The sequence below is a fragment of the Eurosta solidaginis genome, chromosome 2 (assembly GCF_040869045.1).
Source record: "Eurosta solidaginis isolate ZX-2024a chromosome 2, ASM4086904v1, whole genome shotgun sequence".
Classification (NCBI taxonomy): Eukaryota; Metazoa; Arthropoda; class Insecta; order Diptera; family Tephritidae; genus Eurosta; species Eurosta solidaginis.
Genome location: NC_090320.1, coordinates 197,880,922 through 197,895,075, shown reverse-complemented (window position 1 = coordinate 197,895,075; position 14,154 = coordinate 197,880,922). Strand labels below are relative to the sequence as shown.

General features: G+C 37.8%; 1 protein-coding gene across 3 annotated transcripts in view; it reads right to left on the bottom strand.

Annotated features, from left to right (window-relative positions):
- Positions 1–265: 265 nt before the first annotated feature.
- Positions 266–14,154, bottom strand: part of Eaat2 (Excitatory amino acid transporter 2) — a 76,359-nt gene continuing 62,470 nt past the window's right edge. For all 3 annotated transcript variants that reach the window (XM_067766859.1, XM_067766858.1, XM_067766857.1), the window contains 3 exons: positions 10,591–10,920; positions 8,050–8,161; positions 266–7,063 (listed from right to left, as the gene is read on the bottom strand). In XM_067766859.1, coding sequence (XP_067622960.1) covers positions 6,908–7,063; positions 8,050–8,161; positions 10,591–10,920 — 598 coding nt within the window. In that variant the 3' untranslated portion in view covers positions 266–6,907. The remainder of the gene's footprint in view (positions 7,064–8,049; positions 8,162–10,590; positions 10,921–14,154) is intronic.

The window sequence follows — 14,154 nt, the reverse complement described above, 5'->3', positions numbered from 1 at the left end:
GAAATGACGACCCTGGGTGAAATAGGTGAACTAGGCAACTGAGAGTATTAAAACAGCGCAATCTAAGAAAAATTTAATCAGTTTGATTTTTGAAGACGTTATAAGTAAAGTGCGCGAATTCATTGTAGAACTGTCAATAAAGAGCATTTTATGTACAAAACCTTTGAGTGTATTTATTTGACAGTTCAGTGATTCGAACGTTAACAGAAGGCGCAGAATAATTGAGAGTTTCTTAAGATTCGTTACAATTTTAAATAAAAAGCCATTTTCACTTGCATATTGATATTTATTTAATCTTTTCTTTTCGGATAAAAATGAAAATTATAAACGAACTATAGAGAAAATATAATACTAATCAGTCTGCGAATGTGATATTTGGTTAAGTCAATTAATTTTATTTTTATCATTTCATTTTACGAACATTTACTAAGTAAAAATACTTTGTTTATTAAATTTAACATTTAGTGCATTTAAATATTTGACATAAGATATTTTCCACCTTCAACTAGATTATAAATAATACATCCATGTATAAACTAAAATCTCTTCATTAAAATTTATTTGAAAGAAAGAACTTTGGATATTCCGTAGTTCTAAACTTCTTAAATGTGAATAGGTTTTATAGAATGTTTTGGTGACATATCTACAACCTCCAGCTGGTTAGAAGGCTTAGAATTTACCCGCGGCAGGTATGCCTGTCATAAGATGCGACTAAAATGCCCAAATTATTCAAGGGGTTGTCTTGCGCAATTTTAACTGCTACAACCCAATTTGGTAACCACACCTACCCATGGTGAATCCTGTTTCTTTAGAACACGAGGCTCTGGCGACCTTCAATCTCCCTGGAATTAGGAGATAGGAGACAAATGGCCTAGAAGGTTCAGTGTGGTCATATTACCGGCAAAGGCCCATCAACATTGATAACACTCCACAAAACCTTTGGCAGTGCCTTTATCTTTATTATAAATGAAATGATTCTATATTTCTCTACGTATATTCACAACGCTTGCCTTACAACTTCATGTGTAGGGACTAAAGGCATTTCAAACCCAAACGATGGTGACAAAGCGTTTGTTGGAGTGGTGGAAAAAGCAAATTCAACGACTAAGCTAGCTAAGCTGAGGTCGCATGGCTGTTGGAGCTGGTATAGATCTTTCTGATAACACTCGAGTGTAGGATAACAGTTTCCCTCATAACAAAATGCGAGGTTTTCCTTTAGAATTTAAAATTTCCACTCACAGCACACGTTTATCCAGCCATTTTAAAAACTGGTTTTAATAAAGAAGCGTCGGAGTCTCTGATATTTGTTTTTAAGCGTATTTTTAAGATTGTGAAGGACTTAGTCCATATGGGAGCCAATGGAGAAAAACTGCTGCCAACAAGTGGGCTATTGAATTTCAAAGTTCTTCTTTGGCGAACATAAGTGAATTCCTTCACTCTACTAGTCGCTTATCATACCTGTGTTGATTTATGGCTCGGAATAATGGACGATGTCGAGGGAAGATGAGAGATGGCTCGTGGAGTGTTCGACAGAAAAGATCTTCGAAGAAGGTATAATGATGATCTGAATGAGCCTTACGTAGACATGACGATAGTGCAGCGAATAAAAACCCAAAGTCTTCGCTGGCTTTGGCATGTCATGCGAAAAACCGAAGGCGCTCCGGCCTGGAAAGTATCTCAGTCATCACCGCACTTTGGTAGCAGAGAAAGGGGGACACCTCCACTGAATTATGGGAGGATGGTGGAAAAAAATTTAATCCCCCTTGGTGCTCCCAATTGGCGTCAGTTATCCTTCTGTAGCTTCGAAAAGATGTCAACACGGACTACTGTAGCATGGGTTACAAGATGGCGTTAAAAACGTCTGAGCCAACAAATGGATAAAGTAGTAGAAGAACTATTCCTACAAAATAATAGAAGGCAGTGATTTTCACATAAACATACTTGAAGAGTGGGGGCTACTCAAGTAGAGCTACAACCTACAGTAAGATGCTTGAAAAATAATAAAGACCCAGGGTCAGATGGCATTTCAGCAGATGTTATTAAATAAATTGCAAAAATGCGCCCAGGGGTTATGCTGGATATGTATAATGCATGTCTAAAGGACGGAATGTTAACCTAAACAAAGAAAAAGCAGCAGCATACTTAATTAGTAAATGCAAATGGGACCCGAATTTACCATAAGCATACCAGTCGTTATACATCCTCGACACAATTGAAGGGTTAGGATATCGAGGTAATGTAAAGTCCAAGAGCGTTGTCCGCCCTTGCAAACTCAGACGTATGAAACGCTTTCAATAGCGCGACATGATTAGACATGTTGGCCACCATAGAACAGCAATTCCTACAGCGCGTCCTCCGAATTTATAGCACTGATCGTATCTATATATATATTAAACTTCAGAGCGTAATCTATTCGAAGAGGTCCCAGGGTGGACGACGGGAGTTTATAGTACACTAGCACACGGTTGCTGCGACGGCATCAATTTTGGTGCATTAGGCATATTGCATCGAGACTAAAAGCGTGGTGTGATGGTAACGTGCAGTGTAAACTGAAAAAAAAACTTGGCTTATATATTCGCAAAAGTGTATCGCGCCTCATATTTATTTTTATTTTATTTAATATACAATGCGAGGAACATTTTGGACCTCTTCTAAATTTTTTCAGCAAGCAGCTTAACTGCAAAAACAGGCTCACCAGAAATAACTTTTTATTAATTGTAACAAATACTTTTTCTTTGAAACTAAAGAGTTTCTTTAAAGCCCTGATTACATTCACGACGGCGGCTACAAAACGACATTTTCCAAGTTATTTTTACACGTGTTCTTATGGAGGAGCACGAGAATCAATCACGAATGCCGCTATCGCCACGAGAGAAGGTAGTTATTATTATTTTATCAATAAAAACCAAAATAGCAGTAAATAATAGATAATATAAAGTAAAGTGATTTTTTGAAACTTCCGATGTTTCCAATAATTTTTATTTGTGGCTGCCGCGTTCAAAGTAATGAAGTACTACGGTTGCCGTCAAGCTTTGATTTATTGTGGTTATGATTGTAGCCGCCGTGTTCAATGTAATCAGGCCCAAATATTCGCGAAAGAAAAATTGCAACTAAAATGACATAACTCAACCATATATTTTCTTATATCAAAACATCACAAACGTTGCTGAGATGCACAAGTTTTCTCTTTTCTTATAATTAAGCTTAATTATCATCATAACTTCCCACCAATATTTACAAATTTAATCAATCATTTTACGTATGTATGTTTGTTTTTAAAATCTTAAGCATACAAAATAATATACAGATATGTACAGACATCGTACGATATACTTAATTTAAAAAAAAGAACTTAATATTATAAACTATAATTTCAACTAATTAAATATAAATAATAATTTAATTAATTATTAATTGTTTAGTATTTTGTTCTAATAAATATTGTTGTATATTCTTGGTTTTGCTTTCGGTTGTAAATATTGGTATACTAAGTGGCTACATTGGATTCAATATTGGGAGCGTTTTCAAGTTCAAAGTATTATATACCTACATACATATATCTTTTGGTACAAATCATTTCGAGAAATAAAAAAATACTGTTATCAATTGGTGGGCTTATAATATGTTATTTAAAATTTCACAGTCTCTAATATTCGCGGTTGTAACATTATATTAGTTAAGGTATGACATGTAGGTATACACCAGTGATGCGCAAAGGAATCCTAGAACTTTTCTAGGACCTAACTTAGTTGCCACCTAGAGATCTGATAACTCTGTCGTTTCTAGTAGCCTTGACTTGGCGACCCCTAGACACACACATTTATAAAATATGCTCAACCGTTTCTTCCTGCAACTCGTTCTTCTTACATCTGTTGTTACTTACGAGGCCCAATTCCTAAGCAGGTGACGCCAGAAGGCAATGCCTTGTTTTTACACCCAATATGAGCTTTAAGTCGTCTCTTAAGAGATATGAACAAGGCAACCGAAATTATGTAAAAGCATGTTTTTTATATGACGCGTCATCATTACACAAATCAAAATGTGTATACATTTCACAAAAAATATGCAGTTTGAGCAATACTTTATGTAAGATATTTTTGGCTATTGTACCATTGATGCAATGTGCATTATTTTTGAATATTTTGCAATATATTTGAAAATTTTGCAATTATTGCTTATTTAAAAGTATAATTTGCAAAAAAAAAATTATTTTCTGCATAGTTATTGCAGTCAGAACCAAAATATAAATTTTAGTTGTCGTTGTTATTATATTAACGATAAACACACTACCCGAAGGTTTTGGGGAGGGTTATCAATGTTGACGGTCCTTTGTCTGATACAGATCCGGTACTTTCCGGTGACAAATCACCATAAAGGTACTAGGGCGAACATCTCGGGAACGATTATTATGACCATCTTAAACCTTCTTAATGATTCCTGTCTTATGATGATTATATCACTCTTCCTAGAACTTAGAGCTTTACTAGCTCCAATATTTGCATAAACAAAACATAAGTTAACGTGTACAGTTTTTAAAGTTTTTGGTCTAAATTCCAGCAGTGCTGGAAAGTTCCAATGGAATACTAATTTAGGTACCCAAACTTTAGGCGAAGTCGCACCCAGCCTAAATATATTGCGTGATTGTGACGATGTGTTCTTATGCATCACACTTCGTGAACATTAAAAAAATCATAATGACACGGCTATAAGGTGTTTTTCAATTTATTTCAAGTTAAAGCCCTTCCTGAATAAATATTGAGCTCAGATGTTCTTAAAAATGGGGTAGGAACCTTGATAATTGAAAATATGGAAATTTTGTGATCAGTAACTTTTTATTGAGCTAACAGCTTCAAATCTTTCACATAGTTCAAGGTATTTACATATACATAATACAAGAACACGAGACAAAAATTTCGCTAGGTAGCTGATCGATTTTTAGGTAACTTCCTGGTGAACTAGATATTTGAAATTATACTTGTTGTTCACAAAACAAAAATATACAGGTAAAAATATGGGGAAACCCCGAATATGAAACTTTCAAGAGGTTCCAGGTGACATACTTGTTTATGGTAAACATAATTTCTACGCCTAATTTAGAAATTTTTCCCACATATATAATGTGGAGTTTTAATCAGTTTCAACCAGATCAATCAATAGTTCATCAACTTTATGAGATCGAATAGCTCCCAGCGCTTCCTGTGTGCATCTCTGGTTTACAAATTATGGAGATAATCTACATATATATTTTTTTGTCATATATATACTGTTGTTTTACCGCTTTGTTTTAATTTGAATGGAGTTGTATTTTTTTACGATTTTTTCTTTTTGCTACATCCGCTATATTTATGTTTGTATTTTCATTTTTCTCTTGATTTTCTCAATTATTGTTGGTTTTATTGTTTTCAGTTAATTTATGAACTTTTTTGGTAGAAATTTTATTTATTGAATTTAATGTCAAATACGTTTTGGTGTTTTAATAATACTATTATGCCTTGGAGTGCTTTTAAGTGTATAAATGTATGGGTGAACTGTATGGCTACCCTGTAGGAAAATCAGTATGCATGAAACAAAATGTATATGTCAAAACAAAGTCTACAGTACTCGAGCTAAGCGTAGTAAGTTTTAGAGATTCATTTAAGTCGCCATAAGATTTCAGAAAAAGGGTTCAAGAAAGATGTCTAGTTTTGCATTTTTCCATTTCTTTAAGAAAAAATGTATTCTGCCTCATAAAAGATTTTTCTAAATTAATTTATTATCGAAGTTTTGTAATACATTTTGAACTCAGGGAGACATTTGGATGCTCTATAGATGCCAGGGAGACTCGAAACCTATGCACGGTAACCGATTTGATCAAGATTAATTATAATGATTTTGATACCGCTTTGCTGTTAACAAATATTTTCTGAAACTGTCCTGAAATAAAGCCCAGATTTACTATCTCTTTCTCTAGGCTGGAAGCACTGCAAGAGTCAGGAAGTCCACATAAGTGACTGACCCGCAGACATTTTGAGTACAGCTCAGTTACAGCCGTTTGGTCGTTTTGGTACTTTTAATCAACCTCTTGAAATGCCACTTTATATCGTTTCGTTCTCGTAGTCGGTTGGCCAGAGGCACAAAGTGAAAGATGACATTTAACCCTTATTGAGGTGCGCTAATTACTGCACTCATTTCACCTTCTCAACCATTCGTTGCTTGCTCTTTTTGTCTAGCATCGACTACCCGGCGCCAGAGTGCCAAATCTTAGAATCGGAAAGATTCTGGGGATAGTCCCCAGTTCTTCTTGAAGGCTCTTTTGCAGGTATGATATGTGTCTCTCACTAATGAGACGAGATTTATGCTGACATAGTTGCCTTCAGAAGAGAGATTCATCGCTGTTCCGTTCAGTTTCGGCAAGTTGAACTATTGCTTTTCTAGCGATTTTTCCTACCGGGTATGTACAGATGTATGAATATGTATATACTTATAGAAAAGTTTATATTCAAGAGAAATTGTTGGGTGCTACGGTCATGCAGGTGTTTTATAAGGAACATATCATTATTCCTAATATCGTGTTTTGTTCTTTGAAAGCCTCTTAAAATTTCTTATTTTGTTCTATTTGGTTGTTTTTAATTCTTATTTTGCAGTTTTTAAAAACAGTTTTTATAACCCGTTGTCTTAAACGCTTCTTGGTAACTCAATTAATTGCTGATACCACATAACTCTTAGTTAAAGCTTAAACAGGACATACATATTAAAAAGTTTTACACTTTACTTATCAATACAGTTATGTCTGTAGTATCATTCCAACATATATTTCCGTGTATATTCTTTAGAGTGTGTAGCAGCTACATATTTATGTGGGTACGTATGATCTATGGGCGTGGGTATGTAATAATATAATATTTAAACGTATTCCAACACTCTTTATTTAAGCACGATAACCTGAATTATCTCTTTTCAAATGATTACTATTAATCACGTTATTTATATCGATCACCACAGAATCAGTCATGGAACATTTGCTATCCAATTCCGTTTGTCCTTCGATTAAAATATTTCCATTTGGTGTACCGACTGGAACTTCCTGTGCAAATGAAATGGAGAAAAATTTGGAAAACAATTTATTATTGAAAGTTGTAATAATTGGTAAAAACAAAACAAATGTTTTCATTTATAAGTATTTAAGAAGTAACTGGCAATACATTAATGGTGGGCATACGTATGTAGTTGAGTGTCAGCTGATCATTATCTTCTGCACTGAGAATACTCAATTTATCTGGAATCGGAGTTTTAGTGTTCATAACAAATATGATGATAGATAGACTCAGACCCGGTTTTTCAGTAGTTGGTTAAGCAAAGCTTAAACTAAGTTCGCTCAAACTCTAGTCAAATTTGAACTCCAGTTAATCTACTGAGCAGTTTTTCAGTCACAGTTTAAGGCCGCCTTTGGGGGATCCTTTTTGTGCGGCAACATTGTTTTTTTTTTATTATCTATATAATTTGTAGATACGGCAACAGATGGATTTTGTTTACTCAACAAACATGGAAAAAAAAAATCTCCAGCGAAATATATATCTTCATTAATATTTTTCATTAATATTTTCCAATTATTATCCTAATTTCGAGATATCTGGAGAAACGTACAGTTCTCAAATGAATATTAAATACATTTCTCCAGTTGCTATCCTACATTGCAAATCGAGTCGAGGTGGAGTTGAAAAAAATCCCCAAGGTGGTACCACCATAACCAACAGCTGTTTATTGTGAGTAATAAACATCTAGCTCTAATAGTGCTCAAGCCCAAATGCTTGTTGGGTATATTCGACACCATTTCGAGCAAACGCACATAACTGATAGGTTAACTAGAGTTTAGATCGGCCGCTTAAGCTCAGCTTAAACTTAAAGTAGACTAAAAGAACTGCAGAATAAGTTTAAGCGTAGTTTAACTGACAAACTGAGTAGAACTTGTACTAAAAACCCGGGCCTTAAATATATTTTATTTACCTACGTTTAAGCCGATTACGTTTCATATTTAAAACTTTTTTTTTCGAATATAAAAGTCGATATTACCTGATAAAGTATGGTTGCGTCCAAAGCCATCAGCTCTTTTCGTGATAATTCTTCAACGACAGCAGCTGCATAGCAATCACCTAGCATATTGTTGGTGGTACGCATTCTGTCACTGGAAAAATTAAAGAAAAAAAATTATGTGTTTACTGCTAAATATAGTTAGAGAATACTGAAATCTAGATTTGGTCGAGGGGCGACCCAGACTAGAAAAATTATTTTGTAATTGAAAAAACTTGTTTCAAAGCATTTCATGTTACTTTGCCCGGAAGTTTCTTGAGATGACTGCATTATTGAATAACTAGAATTTGGAAAATCAAATCGCTTCGCCGTTCATGATATTGTAAGGAGCTACTGATCCCTCTTAACGGAAACCACGTTATTAAGACTTGATGGCCGGTTAATGAGACTTTAGAGGCTATCGAAAGATTAGTACACCTAGCAAACACGTGGTGTATCCGTGTAACGCAATAATTCCTCTCTGGTTTTACAATTGATCGGCTGTAATATGCAACTACCTTTTGCTGTTCATCTACCAGTATATAGCATATCCGCTCGGATCTGTATCTAGAATAAAATTGGCTCCTGGAATCGCATATGCACATTGGGGCAGTGCCCAAACGCTCTTTTAATGTTTGAAAGGCCACTTCTTGCTGCTCCTTCGATTCAAAAGCTTAGCTTTCCTTGTAAGCTCGTGGATGTTATGGTTTACGCTAGCAAATTTTGGTAAAAATCGGCGGTAATATGTGCACAGCCCAAGGAAACGCGGAAGGCTATTCACCTTGTCTTCCATCTTCACCTCCACTTGCCAGTAGCCATTTTCCAAGTACAGTGTGGAAAACATTTCGTACCAGATAGCGAGTTCAGAGTGTTGTCAATTCTTGGAAATGGGTAGCTATCCTTCTTTGTGACGTCGTTCAACTTCCAGTAGTCCACGCAAATCCTAATGTTTTCATTCTTATTTTTCACAAGTGCTACAGGTGAACACCATGGGCGAACTGATGGTTCAATTACGCCACTGTCTAGGCCATCCACCCCCCCCCCCCCCCCCGCCTTTTTTTTTGGCCCCAGAGCCTCGCTTCTACAGAAACAGGATTCGCCACGGGCAGGTAAAATTGACAATTGGGTTGATGAAGCTATAATTTGCTCTGACCCTTTGAATTATTTGGGTATTTTAGTTTCATATTTAGATAGCTTGAATGGCGTAACGAAGGAGGATATCCATTGCCTGGAACTGATTGAACTCTGGACTTGTTATGTGGCATGGTTGGTTTTCAGGCTGGAATTTAAAAATATCTACTGTCGATTAGAAGTAAAATAAGACTACAGACATTGCAATGCTTCATAAACTGTTGAGAGACTTAAAAATACCACACATTCCGTTTTTGTCTTTTCGGCTGTGTGGACGTGCAGTGTCATCCTCGGTTCAACTGCAATAATTTTGGACTTTTTCGGTTGAGCTGGGAATTAAAATAGGCCTAAAGGTTGACTTTTGTGCTCCATGCTGGCGTTTTGGCGGAGTTGGGAGATGCAATGCTTCCCTGACCTGGAGTTAGGGTGGTTTTTTGCACTCCTAACAGGAATCAGTGAAAATTGAAATCTGGCGTGGTGCCAAATAAAGACCAAACGTTTTTTTATATACGTAAAATAGTGAAAAAAGACATGGCTACAAGCCACATAGTGGATTCTGAAATACATATTATTGATTTTGTACCTGGCGTGGTGACAAAAAAAAATAACCAAAAATTTTACATTTCGGGAAATAACAAAATTAAATAAAGAAGCTACCGTCAATAACGGAGCTTTTGTGAATAACGGAGGAACAAGTGAAATGAAACGACAAATTGACTTTGAATAAAATTAAGATTTAGAATTAAGAGCTCTTTTAAGCACCTTGCCATTCGACGCTTGCGAATGCAGTGTCAATTAAAACCAAAAAAAAAAACAAAATACCACAATACGCTTAGTATATCCATATAGGGTTATCGCTTTAAGAATGAGAATCGAGAAACATATACAAAAATTTCAATAGGTTTTGTGAAGAAAACCTGGCGATGGTGTCAAATTAAGCCCTAAGAATTTGTCAAACAGTAAATAAAAAACTAAATTACCTATTTTGGGTCCCATTTCAGAGGGCATCCGCATTTCTAAAAGTAAGATTTAAACAATTGAGGATTGGGAAAGACCACAGAAGTTGCAAAATAAATTTCCTCGTGCTGTGGACGTATTACCGCAGATTGAATAGTACTATTCAGCCCAATTTTCATCTAGTGTAGGTAGGATCGCTATATATATATGAAGTCCTAGTATATTACTCGCTATTTCATCAACCTAAGCTCCTACAATACGAAAATCATCGCAGTTTACTTATGGCTGACCAGCCAACAAAACTACGGCCATTAAAAGTGCTTTTTCGAATATAATATTTCTGTATTTTGGGGATTTCTGCTACAAATAGTTCCGTAGCCACTACCTGATATCAGAACCTATTTAAATTTTAACAAAATGTCAAATTTTTTACACTAAACTTTTATCAATACTTACACAATCCAATCAACAGCAAAGAGCAATGTAACATCCTGTACAGGCGCATCGATGGCAGTCAATACAACTAGCAATAGGACCAAAGCAGCACTCGGAACACTGGCTGAACTCATTGAAGCAGCTGTTGAAGTTAACAAAACTGTGATCAATTCACCAAAACCCAATGAAATACCACTCATCTGAGCAATGAATATCGAAGCAATCGCTATAAAGAGAGCTGTACCATCCATATTTATATTACAACCAATTGGCAGAACAAAACGGCTAATACGCTGATCCACACGCAGTTTTTCGTTCATGCAACGGAATGTTATTGGTAAAGCGGCAGCACTGTAATAGCATATTGTTGTTATTTTTTGTTTGTATTCAGATATGTGATCGTCAAACGGAAGTGTTTTATAACATTTTGTTGGTAGGTTTTCGAATTTCAGTACAGATTCGCGTGAATGCATGATGTATATGATGTTGTTGTTGTAGGTGTTTTTTATTATCACAATTTTATAAAATGTCGATTATTTGTTTATTATGATTTTATGTTATATATATATATTTTTTTTTAAGTTATTTGGTTTTATATTATTATTTGTTAATTAATATATTTTGATTGGTTTCGTTTTTTTTTTTTTTTTTTTTTTTTTTAAATGAAAAGTTAAAATGTAAATCAAAAGATGTAAAAGAATGAAAAAATATTTGTAACAATTAAACAATATTTTAACGGTGTTGCATCCATTCGTCGTTGTTAATTTCTGCGCACAAATACCATAGCAAACATTTTTCGTTCTAAGGGATTAAGTCTGAGGACCTTGGATGCCCCGTGGTTGTTGTTGTTGTTGTTGTTGTAGCAATGCTCACCCCACCTAATAGCCGCGACCGATCACAAATTGTCATCAATATCCTCTAACGGGAGTCCAAGGAAACTTGCCGTTTCAACAGGGGTGGACCATAAGGAAAGGGGTGTTAGAGGCGTTGGTTCCACATTACAATTAAAGAGATGGTTGGTGTCATGTGGGGACACATTGCAAGCGGGGCATACATTTTGTATGTCGGGGTTGATTCTGGATAGGTAAGAGTTTAACCTGTTACAGTATCCAGAACGAAGTTGAGCAAGAGTGACACGCGTTTCCCTGGGGAGTATGCGTTCCTCTTCCGCGAGTTCTGGATATCTTTCTTCAAGTACTGGATTCACCGGGCAATTCCCGACATAAAGGTCCGACGCCTGTCTATGGAGTTCACCAAGGACCTGCTTGTGTTTTTTCGCTTCATACGGCTGGGTTCTCAGGTGCCGTATTTCCTCAAAATGCTTACGGAGATGACTCCTTAGGCCCCTAGGCGGTGCTGGTTCGTCAATCAGATGTCTGTTGGGATGCCCAGGTTTCTGGGTATTCAACAGAAACTGTTTGGTCAGCATCTCATTTCTCTCCCTGATGGGGAGTATTCTCGCCTCATTATGCAGATGGTGTTCTGGGGACATAAGAAGACAGCCCGTGGCGGTTCTGAGAGCAGTATTTTGGCAGGCCTGTAGTTTCTAATTGCTTTGTATGTGGTCATGAGCGTTTCTTTATCTTTTCCCCAGGTACTGCCAGCAAGGGATTTGAGGATTTTATTACGGCTCTGAATTCTCGGAACAATTGCGGTTGCGTGCGCACCAAAATGTAGATCCTGATCAAACGTCACACCCATGATTTTGGGGTGTAGGACAGTCGGTAGCGTAGTGCCATCGACATGGATGTTCAATATGGTCGACATTTGGGGAGTCCATGTTGTAAATAAGGTCGCGGAAGATTTAGTCGGTGACAATGCCAGGTTTCGCGAGGCGAAAAAACTGGAGAGATCAGGGAGATAGCCGTTTATTTTATTGCATAGCTCATCGATCTCTGGGCCTGGGCCTGTGGCCATTATTGTGCAGTCATCGGCGTAGGAAACGATTGTGACTCCTTCCGGTGGTGAAGGTAGCTTAGATATGTAGAAATTAAACAAAAGTGGGGATAGGACACCACCCTGTGGCACCCCCTGTTTAATTCTCCTTGGTTTTGATGTTTCGTTTCTGAATTGCACCGATGCCTGCCGACCACACAGATAATTTGCGGTCCACCTTTTAAGACATGGGGGAAGGGTAGACCCTTCCAGGTCTTGCAGTAACGAGCCATGGTTGACCGTATCAAAGGCTTTTGATAGGTCTAGCGCTACGAGTACTGTTCTATGGTGGGGGTATTGATTCAAACCGCAATTTATCTGGGTGCTAATGACATTTAGCGCGGAGGTAGTGCTATGGAGTTTTCTGAAGCCATGCTGATGAGGGGCTAGCTGCAAATGTGCTTGGAAATAGGGGAGCAAAATGGCTTCAAGCGTCTTTGCCACTGGCGATAGGAGAGATATCGGACGATATGACTCACCTATGTTAGCTGGTTTCCCAGGCTTTAGTAGCGGGACCACCTTGGCCATTTTCCATTTCTCGGGTATGACAAAGGTGGAAAGAGACAGGTTGAAGACATGCGCTAAATATTTGAAACCCTCTTTCCCTAGGTTTTTAAGCATCGGCATGGCTATGCCGTCTGGGCCCACTGCTTTGGATGGTTTAGCGCGACCAATGGCGTCCTCAACCTCTCTAGCGATGATGGTGACTGGTGACGCGCTGAATTTGTGTTTATGTGCGTGTCTATTGGCTCTCCGTCTATCTTTGTCAACCGTAGGATGCATTATATATTGTCGGCAGAAAGCGCTCGCGCATTTTCTCGCATCCGACAGCACCTTATCGCCAAAGGCGATGGAAACTTTGTCTTTGTGCTTAGTCGGATTGGATAGGGACTTTACGGTGGACCAAAGTTTACCTACACCGGTAGAGAGGTTACAACCTCTTAGGTGCTCTTCCCATTTCGCCCGCTTGTGTTCGTCCACAAGCAATCTGATGCGTTGGTTTATATCCCTTATTTGGGGGTCGTCTGGATCAAGCTGTCTTATAAGGTCGCGTTCCCTCGCTAAGCTCGCGGCCTCCACCGGGAAGTGGGGCCGGATTTCGGGAATTCTCCCGGCGGGAATGAAATGTGCCGAGGCGGATTCAATGACCTTACGGAAGGCACGCTCCCCTTGGCGGTCATCAGTCGGGATAGGGAGGGCAGCAAAGCTGCTGTCTGTTGCAGATTTATATTCTTCCCACTTTCCTTTTTTGAAGTTTATGAAAGTGCGTTTTTCGGTGACGATGAAGTCGGCGGTACGCTCGAACGAAATAAGTATGGGCAGGTGGTCGGATGCCAATGTTACCATCGGCTGCCAGTTGACGCAGTTTACGAGTTCTGCGCTCACGATTGAGATATCTGGCGAGCTATGACAACTTCCTACCATACGTGTGGGGGCGTCTCCGTTTATTGTGCAGAACGTCGTTTCTTCTATTTGATCCGCCAACATCTCACCCCTACTGTCCGCCCGCAAGTTTGAATGCCAAGGTCGTGATGGGCATTGAAATCGCCTAAGATAATGCGATTGTTGCCAGTGAGTAAGGCCTCGATATTAGGGCGGTATCCACGGGGGCAACAGGTGACAGGAGGGATGTAGATGCTGATGATTTCT